Source organism: Linepithema humile, chromosome 4 (assembly GCF_040581485.1).
Source record: "Linepithema humile isolate Giens D197 chromosome 4, Lhum_UNIL_v1.0, whole genome shotgun sequence".
Taxonomy (NCBI): Eukaryota; Metazoa; Arthropoda; class Insecta; order Hymenoptera; family Formicidae; genus Linepithema; species Linepithema humile.
Window position 1 is genome coordinate 8,495,124 of NC_090131.1, and position 14,129 is coordinate 8,509,252.

The following is a 14,129-nucleotide window of genomic DNA, read 5'->3' on the forward strand; positions in this document are numbered from 1 at the left end:
GAATTTGATTGAAAGTTCGCATTGAACACAATCTCAAAGTTTAAACAGAGCAACACTAAACTCTTATCAGATTCTGTCCTTAATTTATTACCTTCATCTTTACGATGCTCTTGAATCCCTTCCTACCTTTCTTTCCTTGATAATATTACCATTGCACTCATGATTTTGTTGTCTTGGAGTACAGATATCAATTAAAAACCTATGTCCGATATACAACACCGCTAGGTGTTTAATGTTGGTTTTTGTTCTTTTCACTATTATAATTAAGTTTTGACTATGATATTTAAGATGGCCAAATAATCGACCGAAACTTATCCAAATGTATTTGTCCGAAGACTTTTAAATATAAGAAACAGAACAACAAAATGTATAGCTGTTACGTCGTTTTTTGTTCCTTTCGAATTTAAAATATTAATTATTGGGTTTATTTTACAAATCTATAATTGTGAATCACTCATTGCATATTGGAAATATATATTTGCCAATTAGAAATTTAAACTTGCGCAAAAATAATCAATTCTACAATAAGATTATCATCATTTACGTTCATTAGTGCTAATGTAAAATGACTTTTACATACAATATGGCATGCAATTTATACAATATGTATACAGATTTGCATAAATTGTACATATCATTTTCTTTTTACAAGAAATTGATACAACATTAAAATATGTTACAAACATAAAACACAATATATCTTTTGAAAACAGTATATTAGATATAAGTTCATAATATTTTCGTGTATTTATAGGATTAAAAAAAGGAGAAAAGATGCCCATTTTGTACCATAAAAATTCGTATTACTAAACATTATTGACAAAACACGTTTATAAAATTAAACATAAAACGTGATACATGAAACAAAGTAGCAGATAACACTACATTAATTCTTTTTTCTTTTTTTGATCAAAGTAATTATTATGCGTAAAAATATTCCCTGAAATTCCGATGTGTGAAACTATCTTATATATTTTGAATTAAATCTAATATTACAGCTCTTATGGGCGTTAGGCCACGATATTCATTCTAATATTGTGCTGTTCCTAAAATTGTATAACATGCCATATTACGTAACATTTGTTTGATCGTTGGAACTGCGTATTCTTTCTACAAGAGGTCTCATGTATACCCAGCCACCATCTCTGGTTTCCTTAAAAAGCTGTTCAACAAAGAAAAAGAAATGGTTTGCAATAATTATGTAACGAAGAAATGAAAAGAAGTTTACTAAACTACTTGCTTACTTTCGTTTGCCACGCTACATTATTTTCCTTTCGAAGTCGTGCTTCTTCCCGTTGTTTCTGTTCAATCGCGCATTTAGCCGCCGTAGCTTTATCCATATCGTTGATACGTAGGCCAACTGTCACGTCACGCCAGACTTTTCTTGATTCGTACTCTTCTTGCTCACACACCGTTTTCACCAATTTCTTTTCCGTGCTGAGTTCTCTCACGTCAGCGAAAATTTCAGTCTTCTGTAAAAAAGATGACGTGCAAAATACTTTCAATGACGTTTAACATTTGTGGACAAGTATATAATATAATTAAGATACGCAGTAATTTATATTACATACGACATGTATGACTCTTATTTTAATTATGTTTAATCTTTGCTAATTGCATTAACACTTTAAGTTTAGAAATAAAATAAGTAGAAAAAGTAAGAGAAATAAAAACTTTCTTACCAGAAACAATTTCTATGAAAAAATAATTAAATTTACGTAAAAATTTGTATATTTCTGAGACTTTTTTGGACGCTAAATTTATATATGCAATGTGTGAATCCAATGTAACAGAAATTTGATAAGTAGATTTTAAATAAATATTTTTCTTAAAAAAGTTTTAGAAATTTTTATAAGAATTAAGATGCATAATTTTGTAACTAAGAAATAAAAAATAAAAAACTTAAAATACAATTAAAGCCAAAAATTGTTGTTAATGTTTAATTCACATATAATACGTAATTATATTTATAGAATACAATAAATTTAATTTTGTTTTATAAAAATATTTTTTATCTTTATCTTTAAAATTTTGATAGCAAATTTAAATTTAAAGACTGTAAAAATCCGTAGAAATCAAATTTGACAATAAAATAAAATGGTTTTTCAAGTTAGAAGTAGGACAATTTTAAAAATTTGCAGCTATATTAAATCTGCCAATTAAATTGAATTTGAAAATTCTGAATTCAGCGACTGCAAAAATTATATCTTGCAAAAATCAATAAATGGAAAATACCTTTCTTTAAATAAGATATGCGTTATTAACACTAAAGAGGTTAACTATTATTGTGTTGTTATTATAACATCCGACTTACACCATCCGACCACTTTGCCTCCATCGCACCATTCCATTCTCCGTTTATAACAAGAAAGGGTTTCTTATCTCCTGCCTGGAATGCCTGACACGTGATGCGATTGCGTTTACCACCGTAAAAGGGTTTCGTTAAAAATTCTACCGTCGCATGGTAGCCGGTTTGTATACAATTTATTGTTACAGTGCCTCCTAACTCTATCCACGGTATGGTGAGGATCGATCTGCCATAACCGTTGGGGAAGGTCAGAAGGTATTCCTCTCCATATTGTAGCACATTTACCCAACCCTTTCCTACATTGTGCACTCCTATACTTAAACCCAGGAATTTGCTCTTCGTCCAAACGTGAGCTCCAAAACTGATCTTTTTTCCAACATGTTCAGCGTAAAATGCGCTAACTGTAATCAGCAAACAATATATTACATAGACACGCTATTTTGTAGAATGTAGCTCACATCAAATAGACTGCATGTTGAATCAAACTAGTTATAATTGTACAAAAATAATGTCAAATAATCGAGAAGTATTTTTGCTTACCTGGCGGATGATGAGAAACCTGTTCAGCTATAAAAGTAAGTTGATTCTCCTTACACCATGGTACCGGACCATCTGACACAAGTCTATTGCTGAAATCTGTAGTATTGTCAGAAGAATTAGCGTTCGGTATGTTCCAATGACACCGAAAAATTTCACCTAGTATGGGATTGTATGGCTTCTTAGCCACGCTGGATTTCCGTCCTGCGTGAAAGCTACACAAGTACCAACGGATTATCTGTACCATCCTCTCTCGAGGGGTAGGCATATCCGCAATGCTAAAAGGGAAAATAAATATTATTTTCAAAAATTCAAACATTGCGATAAGCGCACCAGTGTTAAATAGTCAGAAGTACCTTACAAACTGATCCGGATGAGCAAAATAATCTGCATACATCTCAAGGAGTGACCTGCGCTCTAGAATGAATGTTGGTAAGGTAACTTTCGTCAAATCCATGCCAATTTTCACTTGGGATAGGAGGTGAGTCACAACCGAGCCATGACTCTCCATGGAATCCACTATAAACAATTAAATAAGAAAAAAAAAGAGGATTAATCTATGAAGTTATATTTTACAATGTATAGTCAGATCTGGCGTCATCTGATTACTATGCAACATATAAACCTTTAAAAGAAAATTTGAATAATCTTATCTATATAAAGGATATGATAAGATGTTTTTTTATCAAGTTTAAAATTGCGGTGCGTAATTAGATAATTTTCCAATTCAAAAGATTTTTAAAGAATTTAAAAAGCTAAAAGAATACCGAAAGATATAGTGATTATGTATGGAAAAGTTATTTGAATTTCTATAATAATTATTTCTTAACCCTTTCATTCTCAAATTATTTAACAGCTACAAAAAAATATTTGTTCACACATTTTTTATTCTTTTTGCCACTATGTACAATAATTTGCATTGTAAAGTTATTATGCATAATAAGAACCTTTTCTTTTACTTTTGGTTAGTAAATCTATTTAAAATATTTCAAGAAAATTATAATTTTCAAACTCTTGTGTTTCAAATTCTTTATGTGACGACAAAAAATAAAAGATAATAATATTCTAATATTTTATCACAAAATTTGTGAATACATGTTAAAATACATGTTAGAATCATATCTACAAGACTAAAAAAAACTAGTATATATTCATAGAAATATAGATGGTAATAATATTTTATTTCATAATTTTAAATATGTAGCTGCAGTGAGAACGAAAGGATTAATAATGATTTTATAAAAATATTTTAACTCTTTTTTTATATATATTTAACATTCATTTAGAGATTACTTACTTTCTGTTTCGCTTTCTTCTTCGTAAAGAGCTGCAACAGACATTTTAGCTATTTAAGATTGGAATTCAATCAATCATTATTTGATGAATAATAATAATTTTATAAATCTATAATTATTTATTAATCTGTATGTAATTCTTACAAGAGTTTATAGGCTCTAAGATAAATTTTTATGAAATTTTTCATGAAACATTTATTCATGAATTACTCATTTTGCCAATTATGATTTAGCGAATGATAGATTTCATGATTGCTTATTAGAAGGACAAATTTCAAATATACGAAAAAATTTATCACTAAATTATTGTGATATAAAATAGAAATTGACAATATTAACATACAAAATATAATTTTGATGTATATTAAATATTTAATATTATATTGTCATCCTTATCTTCCAATATATTTTTAAACATATAAAATATCAATATTGTCAATAATAGATTTCTATAATTAAAAGTGTTGTCAAAGACACCTATATAAGATTAACGAACAATGCTAAATTGTTTTTGACAGAATAGCTTACATCAGTTAGTCAAAGCCTTGGTAAATGAATGATTATTTGAGTTTACAATTAAAGATTAACAAATTATTTCTTCTAGAAACATTAAAGATCATTTACAAACTATACATTTTTAAATCTTCTTTAAACAGATATTTGTAAAACTCATATTTATAGAGAAGTATGTATTGTGTAAGGAAATTTTAAATATTAATAATATTTTAACTAACAAACAACTCTCATGACTTAAAATTCAGTGACACAAAAAGCATAGGATACAAACTTAACCTGAACCTTTTTACTGTATGTATTTTTCGTACAACGTAACTTACGACTTGAAGTTATGTCCAACATTTTGTATCGTCAGGATAGACCAACTAGTATCCATTCCTAAGCTCCTTATTCCCAGGATCGAATTGTATCTTAATAACGTGAGATATTTCGCTCAGTACTTTGACTTAAAGGCGAACGACAGAAAGCAAGATTCTGCCAAAAATCTCCTTCCTTGTTCGTAATCATGTTAATGAAATATTTTCTCTTTCTTCCACTTGTTTAACACTTGTCTTAAAAGAGACGTGTGAAACATCCACGCAAAAAGTGTTCACTCGCAGAATGCTAATTCATACGTCAAAGGTGATATTCGCCATTACCGAGAAATCAATAGTAATCGCGGTTGATAAAATAGATGCGTTAAATAGAATCTGTATTATCGACAATTGAACTTAAGGTTGTATACGAAACCAATAATGTAACAGCGTTTTCCACTGATTTTGATCCGTTCGAGATCAATCAATATTTTACTGAGAAATTAAGTCTTTCATTGGCAGAGACGATACAATGACGTCATTACTTAATCTTGGATTTCGATCAAAATCCGTTTAGTCAAACACGCTGTAACACAAAGTTGCATAGAATTTTAACAATTTGAAGCAGATGCATCGTGTCTAGATAATTCATATATTATAAACAATTTAAAATTACTTTTTTATTGATTAATTTATATATTTGAGCTATTATTAATATTTTAGTTTTATATTTAATTTTTTACGTACATCAAACGCTTAAATATCTAAATACAATGCACTCACAAATTATTAAAATTTTGTTTAACTTTTCTCGTTAATTGAAGCAAAATTTTATTTTTTTATTCTTTATGCCTCTGCTCAACTAACCATTCAATATTCAACTAGAGTAACTAGACTCAAGTGCCTATACAGGGTGTTCCACCAAAAGTGGCCATTCCCTTTTATCTTTTAAATTAAGAGATAAATCATAACAAATATATATCAAATTAAATGGTTCAAACTGAACTCTATTGTGAGCAAAATAGTTGCTTACAAAATCTATTCGTGTTAACGAACGGAGAGGTATACATAATTTTTTTATAATAATGTGGATATTTTGATGTAAGAAAAGTTGTAGCGATGTTTGAAAAGAATACAACAATGTATGATTTAATATAAATATTTTACATATTATACGAATTTTATCGGCTTGAAATATCGCGGGCGACGTCTACCTTTTCACTTTCGGCCCTGCGATATGGCCAACTTCTGACTCGTGCGTTAGAGATTGACGTATGTCAATTGAAGTTGTAGCGCTGTTAATTATTAATTAATTATTCTAAAATTGGCCATGTTGCAGGGCCGAAAGTGAAAAGGTAGACGTCGCCCGCGATATTTCAAGCCGATAAAACTCGTATATGTAAAATATTTATATTGAATCATACATCGTTGTATTCTTTTCAAACAGCGCTACAACTTTTCTTACATCAAAATATTGACATTATTATAAAAAAATTATGCATACCTCTCCGTTCGCGTTAACACGAATAGCTTTTGTAAGCAACTATTATACTCACAATAGAGTACAATTTGAACCATTTAATTTGATATATATTTGTTATGGTCCATTTCTTAATTTAAAAGATAAAAGGGGGTGGCCACTTTTGGTGAGACACCCTGTGTACACAGTGTCCCAGACTGATCATAACATCCGTTAATGGCAGATTCTTGAAGTCATTTGAAGACGAAAATCTGAATGCCAAAATGTCGAGGTTACTGTAGTTTTTGAACAGGAAAAGTTTAAAGTTCACCAATTAGTTTGTCAAAATTTCGCGCGCTCAGAGATATCGCATATCGGAAGGGCCCTTCCACAACACTTAGCTTGATCGAAATAATAATACTTGAAATTATATTTTTTTGTACACACGGTCACAGGAATGCCTTAACAGATGAACTTGCACGAGTGTGAATTTCACAAGCCAATTCAAATGTGCCTTGACACTCGTTGACAAATTCACATGTTAAGGCATTCCTGTGACCGTGTGTACACTGTTCGCAAGATTGGCGAACTTCAGGATAATGATAGTAATTGTCATATGGAAACACGATTGTACATACGTCGAATTGTCAAAGCATTTGTGTGAAACGTGCTATTGACAAATGACGTTTCTTATGCAATGCGAACACTTTGTTCGTGTTCCTTCAAATAAATAAATAAAAATATATTTCCAAACATGTTAGTATTTTCTTTTCTTACCGACTTTATCTGTCTTATTGACATTTCATTCAACAAATCACACTTCGATTGTATTGATTTTCTATCAACACAAGAGAAACATTATTTGTCAATGGCACACTTCACACGAATGACAGTTTGACAGTTCGACGTTCTCATTGCGTTTCCATACGACAATTTAGAAACTATTATTATCCCAAAATTCATCAGGTTTGCCAACAGTGTACAAAAAAATAAAGTGATAGACGATGTCCCTGAATACGAAAAATTTTGACACGTTGATTGGTGAACTTTAAACCTTTCCTGTTCAAAAACTAGTTACCTCGACATTTTGGCATTAAGATTTTCGTCTCCAAATGACCTCAAGAATCTGCCATTAATGGATGTTACGATAAGTCTAGGACACCCTGTGTGTGCGCGCGCGCGTGTGTGTGTGTGTGCAACCACTTGTGTACAAGTGGTTTTGACAATATACAGAATAGCTTTACTTTTAAGATTTCTTTACGATTTATATGATTTTCCAAAATGAAACCTTTTTAGTCCCTGGTTTATTACAAAAATTTTAATATAGCCCTCTTAGCAAAAGAGTTGAGGACCTCTACCGTAAACGAACGGCCAGTGACAAATGTTGAAAATTTTCTGACGCGTGTCCAGAATAAAATACAAATATGTTGTCGACACGCGTCTGCAAAAGGTTAAGACGTTATTGATTTTTACATACGTAATATACTGCAATGCCTCTATCCTTGTTCTATATTTATTGCATTATTGAAGTATGTATATGCAATCCATGAAAACAGATTTGTCAAATGTTTTTTAGACATCCTAATTATAGAAATGTTCGTTCTTGGTACTTTTTTTATACAAGATATCTCATTTGAGATGCTCATCTCAAATATTTCAGAAAGAATATATTTAAAAACATGTAATTGTAAAAAATAAAGATCTTCAAAATTCAAAAATTCAAAAATTCTAAAATAATTCATTATCTGGATACTTTTACTTCACACCAAACTCATAACATCCAATTGTTTTTTGAAAACTAAATAATTTTTACTTAAAAATTTCCTTCAAAACTATCTTCTTTTTGGCACATTTGAGATAAACATTTAAAAAATGAGATACTTTATATAATATTATATTATATTTTATACTTAACTACACATTGAATTTTTACTGCATACTAGAGTCTCTTAGATCGCCCCAAATTTTTTAAGAATTAAATAGTGATTTTTGAAAATATATTTTAATATATTATATAACATTATAATTGTTATGTATAAATCACGGCAGCTATATTTTAAAACAATTTTTTTGTAAAAATAAAAATGAATAAGGCGTGTTTTAGAACGATTCTTTTCTAATAGCAAATAGTATCGCTACATAATACAGTTACGATTAGTGTATGTAATATATTCAAACATGTTCTACAGAATTTTAATCAAATCCTTGAAGTTTGATGAAGTTTGATGAAGTCTGAGAAATCACAATGAAATGTAGCAATGGACTATTTATATTATAAAAGAATCGTTTTAAAACGTGCCTTCACTTTTAATTTTACAAAAAATTGGTCTTAAAATTAACTGTCGTGATTTATAAGTTATATTATAAGAATCTATTAATAAAAATGTTTATGCAACACATCTAAAATGAAGAAGAAAGCAGCTTTTCTATTGCAAATATCATAATTAATAAGCCAATAATGATGCTAAATTCAATATTGCATAAAATTGATATTTTATTCAATTATAATAGATAGCAAGTGAAAAAGAGTAAAACTATAAAAGAAGCACGTAATAAAGCGTATATCAAAGTGGAAATATTCACTCACCATCGTAATCTACTGATCCATCGCCTTTAATGGGTGGCAAAAGCGGTTGTCTACGTTTATCTCCTGTGGCATTTTCCACAGATAAATGTAATCGCTCATTATCTGAACCTCTAAAACAAAACATTTACATGTTACTTTTATCAAAAATTATATTAATTTTATCACAAATTTAGCTCTAAAAGAAAAAATGTATTGCACTGAGGAAAAAAGTTCTGAACATAATTTACATGCTTAGTTGATATAATTTCTTTAATACTCATGTATTTTTAAGTCAAGTGTGCGTCAACAATATTAATAAATGCATGTAATTTATGGCAGCATAGTTTCATTCAACAGACATGTTTAATTCAATAAATAATACATTTCATAGAGTCAAATTGAATAGTGATAATGCTGAAGCAAATAAATGACAAAATTAATAAGCTGGATAATTTAATATTATTTATTAAAAGAAAGTTATATAGCATAAAAAAATATTTTTTTGAATTTAAACTTTTCTTTAATGTGTAACGAATATACTGTAACAAGATCTCTATGTTCTACACTGGTAAAAAAAATATTCTATTTTTATGTATATATCAACTTATTATACTTGCAGCGCAATGTGATTCTGGACTATTGGAGTTGGTATTTCATCTGCAGCGTCAAAATAATCGTCATCTTCGTCGGACGATGAATATGAGAATTGTGGTACTGGTAGATCTCTATCTACAACTAAAGATGCAAAGTATACTTCAACGCAGCGAACAGAATTAAAATAATGTGTTTAATTTATACTAGAATAAATACTATACGCGATATTCACCATTTGATAATGTTGGCACTCTTGGTTCCACACATTCAGAGCCTAATTCAATGCCGGTTTGCACTGTTGCTTCTGGTGCTCTATCTGCAACTAAAATTAAATTTTATTAATCTTATTGATATAATAAAGGTTAGTCTTATTAATATAATAAATTATATTATTATTATTACAATAAATTTAAATATTGAGAATGTAATTTTTTACACTTGCCCTTATATATAAGAGAATTAAAAATATGAGAATCCTTACCATGAGTGAGTGGAGGTGAGACATGTATGGAATTTGATGGTCCTCTATATATTCCATTAACTGGTATTGCTGTGTTCTAAAAGTATTAGCTACATATATCTTGCAATAATAAAGTGGAGTAAATATATATGTGAATGTATGTATGTATATATATATACATACATATATTTGTTATATACACACAGCAATATATATGTATATATACAATAAAATGAAATAAATACCTTTGCAATTTGCAATTGGACAATGGTGTGTTTAACAGAATTAAGCATAGTATTAGCCTGTGACAAAACAGTAGAGTACTTTTTTTGCTGTTCTTTATCTTCAATCCCATCTATTTTATCTTCAATCAATTTAATCTGATCAATAAGAAGCTGCAGGTAAACATCGGCTTCAGCTACCTTCCGATCAAAATCTTGTTTAGGTGGAGATTTTTTAGGATCCCATCTCTATAACAATCAAATTTTCTATATTTTATACTATGCTTCACAAAATTATTTTATGTATCAATTTTATATATATCTTAAAAATACATTGTATAAATTTTCGTACATTGTTGAACAACTATTTTCAATATTGTCCAATACTTAGTCTTATTTCATACCAATACTATTTTAGAAAAATTAAATTTATATTTATTACACAGAAAAGTAGAATAAATAAATAATTAACATACAATAATTAATTTAACAAAATATGCATTTGCCAAAATAAAAGATAACTAATAACTAATAATGATTAGCTAATAATTGGTTTACAAAACATGATTTTTCTGGTGATTAGTATATTTAGATTCTGTATATTTATTCATACCGTGTGAGAATGTCGGAGTATTGTATCTTCTAAAGCGCGAACCCACCGTTCTCTTTCCTCACCATCACGTGTTTGAAAATGAAATGTTTTCGGATCATTATCTTTGCAAGAAGTTGTTGTGATAGTAAACGTACTGTCGTCTTCATCATCAATACCAATAATAGCACCTCTTAATCGTACACAACCACGCCGAGCCCCACGCATCATTTTTTCTTTGCTCTAAATAGAAAAGAAAGTCTAAAAATTACTTGGATAGCGAGGTAATAAATGTATCAAATCACAATGCAATATCACAGAAAAAAAGTACTTATATAAATCTTAACTATGCCATTTCTTGACGAAAAACACTATAAATCCTCCTCCTATACATATAATTGACTAGACAAATTAACTTGTCTTATTTACAGAAAACACAAAAACTATTAATTTATTTTTAATACAAACAACAAAATAATATATAAATATAATTTTTAAATTTTTGCGACAATTTGTCCTATTGTAAAGATATTTGCAAAGAAATTAATTTGTAATTAACTCATCTTTCCCAATTAGCAGATTAAACTATAACTAAATTCTCGCAAGGTATCTTTACCGTATAGTATGACAGGAGTCCAGCATTGTCATCCAAAACAAACCATCGATATTGCCATCCGTTAACGACATTTGTCCACTTGCTGAGCGAGCCCTCCATTGTCGACATATTTATCTGTAAATCATCAATCGACTATTGAATTTTTACTCATTCTTGCAGCTCGAAAGCTCAAAAGAAATCACGTAAACTTACGTATACAACAAAATATTATAGCATTGTTTCAATCTTTTATAAGATGCTTTTTTACATTTACACCAAAAGCTATAAACACCCTATTGTAAAAATAAAGGCTAGCATCAACGACATCTGGCTTTAGATACTTTGATTGAAATCTAGAATAGATCACGTGACAGCCATAAACATAGTAAGTATTGACAAGCAGTCTATACGAGCAGTTCCCTATCCTTACGCCTAATAGAGGATTCACACTGCGTTTGATGTCCGACGTACGACATCCGATATAAGGCACTAGATATGTAGGTATTCTTATCCGCCATTTTGGTTCCTACTAGATGGGGAATTATAGCGTATATAGTATAGCTTAGTATAGCTTAGTATAGCAGTATGGCGTACGCCATATTATACTAAGCTATACTATATACGCTATAATTCTCCAACAAGTAGGAACCAAAATGGCGGATAAGAATACCTACATATCTAGTGCCTTACCGATATCCAATAATAAAGCTCGTTTTCTAGAAATTCTAACTAGAGATATTTTATCGTCTAGACTCTAGAAAACAAGCTCTATTATTGGATATCGAATGTCGTACGTCGGACATCGGTTGCAGTGTAAATTCTCCATCCAAAGGCTGCGTTCAAAAACAACATTCTGTGGGCTTGTTCGTTTTAGCTACACTGGGGCTGCTCTGGGTCTGCTCTACACAGGATAATACAGGACAGATAAATAGTTTGTCCTGTATTATCTTGTTTAGAGCAGACCCAGAGCTGCCCCAGTGCAGCTAAAACGAACAAGCCCACAGACTTCCTGAATTTCGAGGGCATTGCAAAGTGATGTGCTTCTCATCTACTGCCCTCACACAATTTGGCACATTCCATCTGTTCCAAAAGCCTTCAGCATAAGACTTCCATTCTTTTTCATTTGGTTGTGTTAAATATATTAGTTCTAATACATTTATTAGAACTTGGCATATTTCTTTAATTAGCATACGCACTGTCGACTCGCCAACTCGAAATGCTAAAGCGATAGATAAGGGAAGATCTCCAGTGGCAAGATATCTAAGAAAAATTTGTTATTATAATATCCACATTATTATTACTATTATTGATTATAATGAAATACTATCAAGATACGTTTCGAGTGAGATAGTTAATTATCTGTTTTAAAATCTACATCTTTTCTATTTGACAATAAGTATGTACAAGTAATAAATACTATTTTAATTTATACGTAACTAGTCTAAGATAATTTTTTAATACCTATTTAAACCCTATTTTTGTTACCTTAATAAAATTTGTATTTAATTGTTTTGAAATAAAAAATTAAAGTTCAAGTACAAAAATTGTTAAACTACCTTAACACTATTAATAGTCTTTGTTCTGCAGGAAGTGCTCGATAGTGGTTTTTTGTTAAATAAGGTTCAGTTAATTGAAGTAGTTTGTTAAATATTGGTAAAGTCATTCTTGTATAACAGAAAAATAAATCTTCATCTTTTTTAAAATCTTGAAAGTGTTTCATAATCTCCGTATTTGCACCTTAATTGATTTATAGGTTTTACATGCCATTTTCTTTCATACTTTACATGTCTTTTTTGCGTTTTAATTTGTATATAAACATCCAAAATAAAACAATCAATAAAAATTGTTTCTTTCTTTGCATTATTTTGCACTAGAAATTTTTTTGTAAAAGATTTAATTTTAACATTATAATTGTGTGTGTGTGTGGGGGGGGGGGGGGGGAAGTGCGCGTGCTGTACAAATATTTATTCCTATAATTATATTAATCAAAATTTATATAAAATAAAAAAAATATAACAGTATGTTCTAATTTTAATTTGTTAAGTTAAAGCATAAAATGTCTTGTTAAACTGTTTAGCAAAAAAATAGTTATATAATTTTAATAACAAAATAATTTAGATTACATATAAAATAATTATATATACATATAATTAGATTTAGACATATAATATTAGATCAAAAATTTGATTTATGAATAAGTATAACCTTTAATAAATACTTTTTATAAAGAAGTTAGGTTATATTCATTTATTGAAATACATTAAAATGCATAAAATTGTTATTACATATTTAACAGATTTATATATATTATATATTATAAATATTATATATTATAAATATTTATAAAATATTCACCTTTTATTAGTAGTTGTATATATATATATATACATATATATATATATATTGTTTTTTTTTATATATATTCGTTTATCACACGTACTTTTTGCAGCGTGACATGGTGTATATACGTTTAAGACTCGAGACACAAGACAGTATTGTGCGTCACTTCGAGACAAAGACTTAAGGCTGTCTTAAAATTATAAGACAGCCATTCTGCTTAGGCCCTTAAGTTTCAGTCATGATTATATAAAACTTGCAAAGAGTGGCTAGTAAGATTAAAGACCAATTAAAGACATAGTAACTACATATATTTTTTATTATACAATTTTTTTTTTTTTTTTTTTTCGGAGATGGGA

General features: G+C 29.2%; 1 protein-coding gene across 2 annotated transcripts; it reads right to left on the reverse strand.

Annotated features, from left to right (window-relative positions):
- Nucleotides 1–699: 699 nt before the first annotated feature.
- Nucleotides 700–11,792, reverse strand: LOC105668058 (oxysterol-binding protein-related protein 9). Of its 2 annotated transcripts, none has more exons than XM_012360232.2 (14): nt 11,647–11,792; nt 11,455–11,568; nt 10,863–11,081; nt 10,274–10,498; nt 10,050–10,125; nt 9,801–9,890; nt 9,592–9,703; nt 8,996–9,105; nt 4,143–4,172; nt 3,202–3,364; nt 2,849–3,123; nt 2,315–2,709; nt 1,245–1,472; nt 700–1,162 (listed from the first exon to the last, which is right to left on the reverse strand). In XM_012360232.2, the coding sequence occupies exons 2-14, from the start codon at nt 11,560–11,562 to the stop codon at nt 1,070–1,072; spliced, it is 2,124 nt and encodes a 707-aa protein (XP_012215655.1). In that variant the 5' UTR covers nt 11,563–11,568; nt 11,647–11,792; the 3' UTR covers nt 700–1,069. The 2 variants fall into 2 exon arrangements, with proteins under 2 accessions (XP_012215655.1, XP_012215654.1); XM_012360231.2 differs by having other exon boundaries at nt 9,592–9,709.
- Between the last annotated feature and the right edge of the window lie 2,337 nt (nt 11,793–14,129).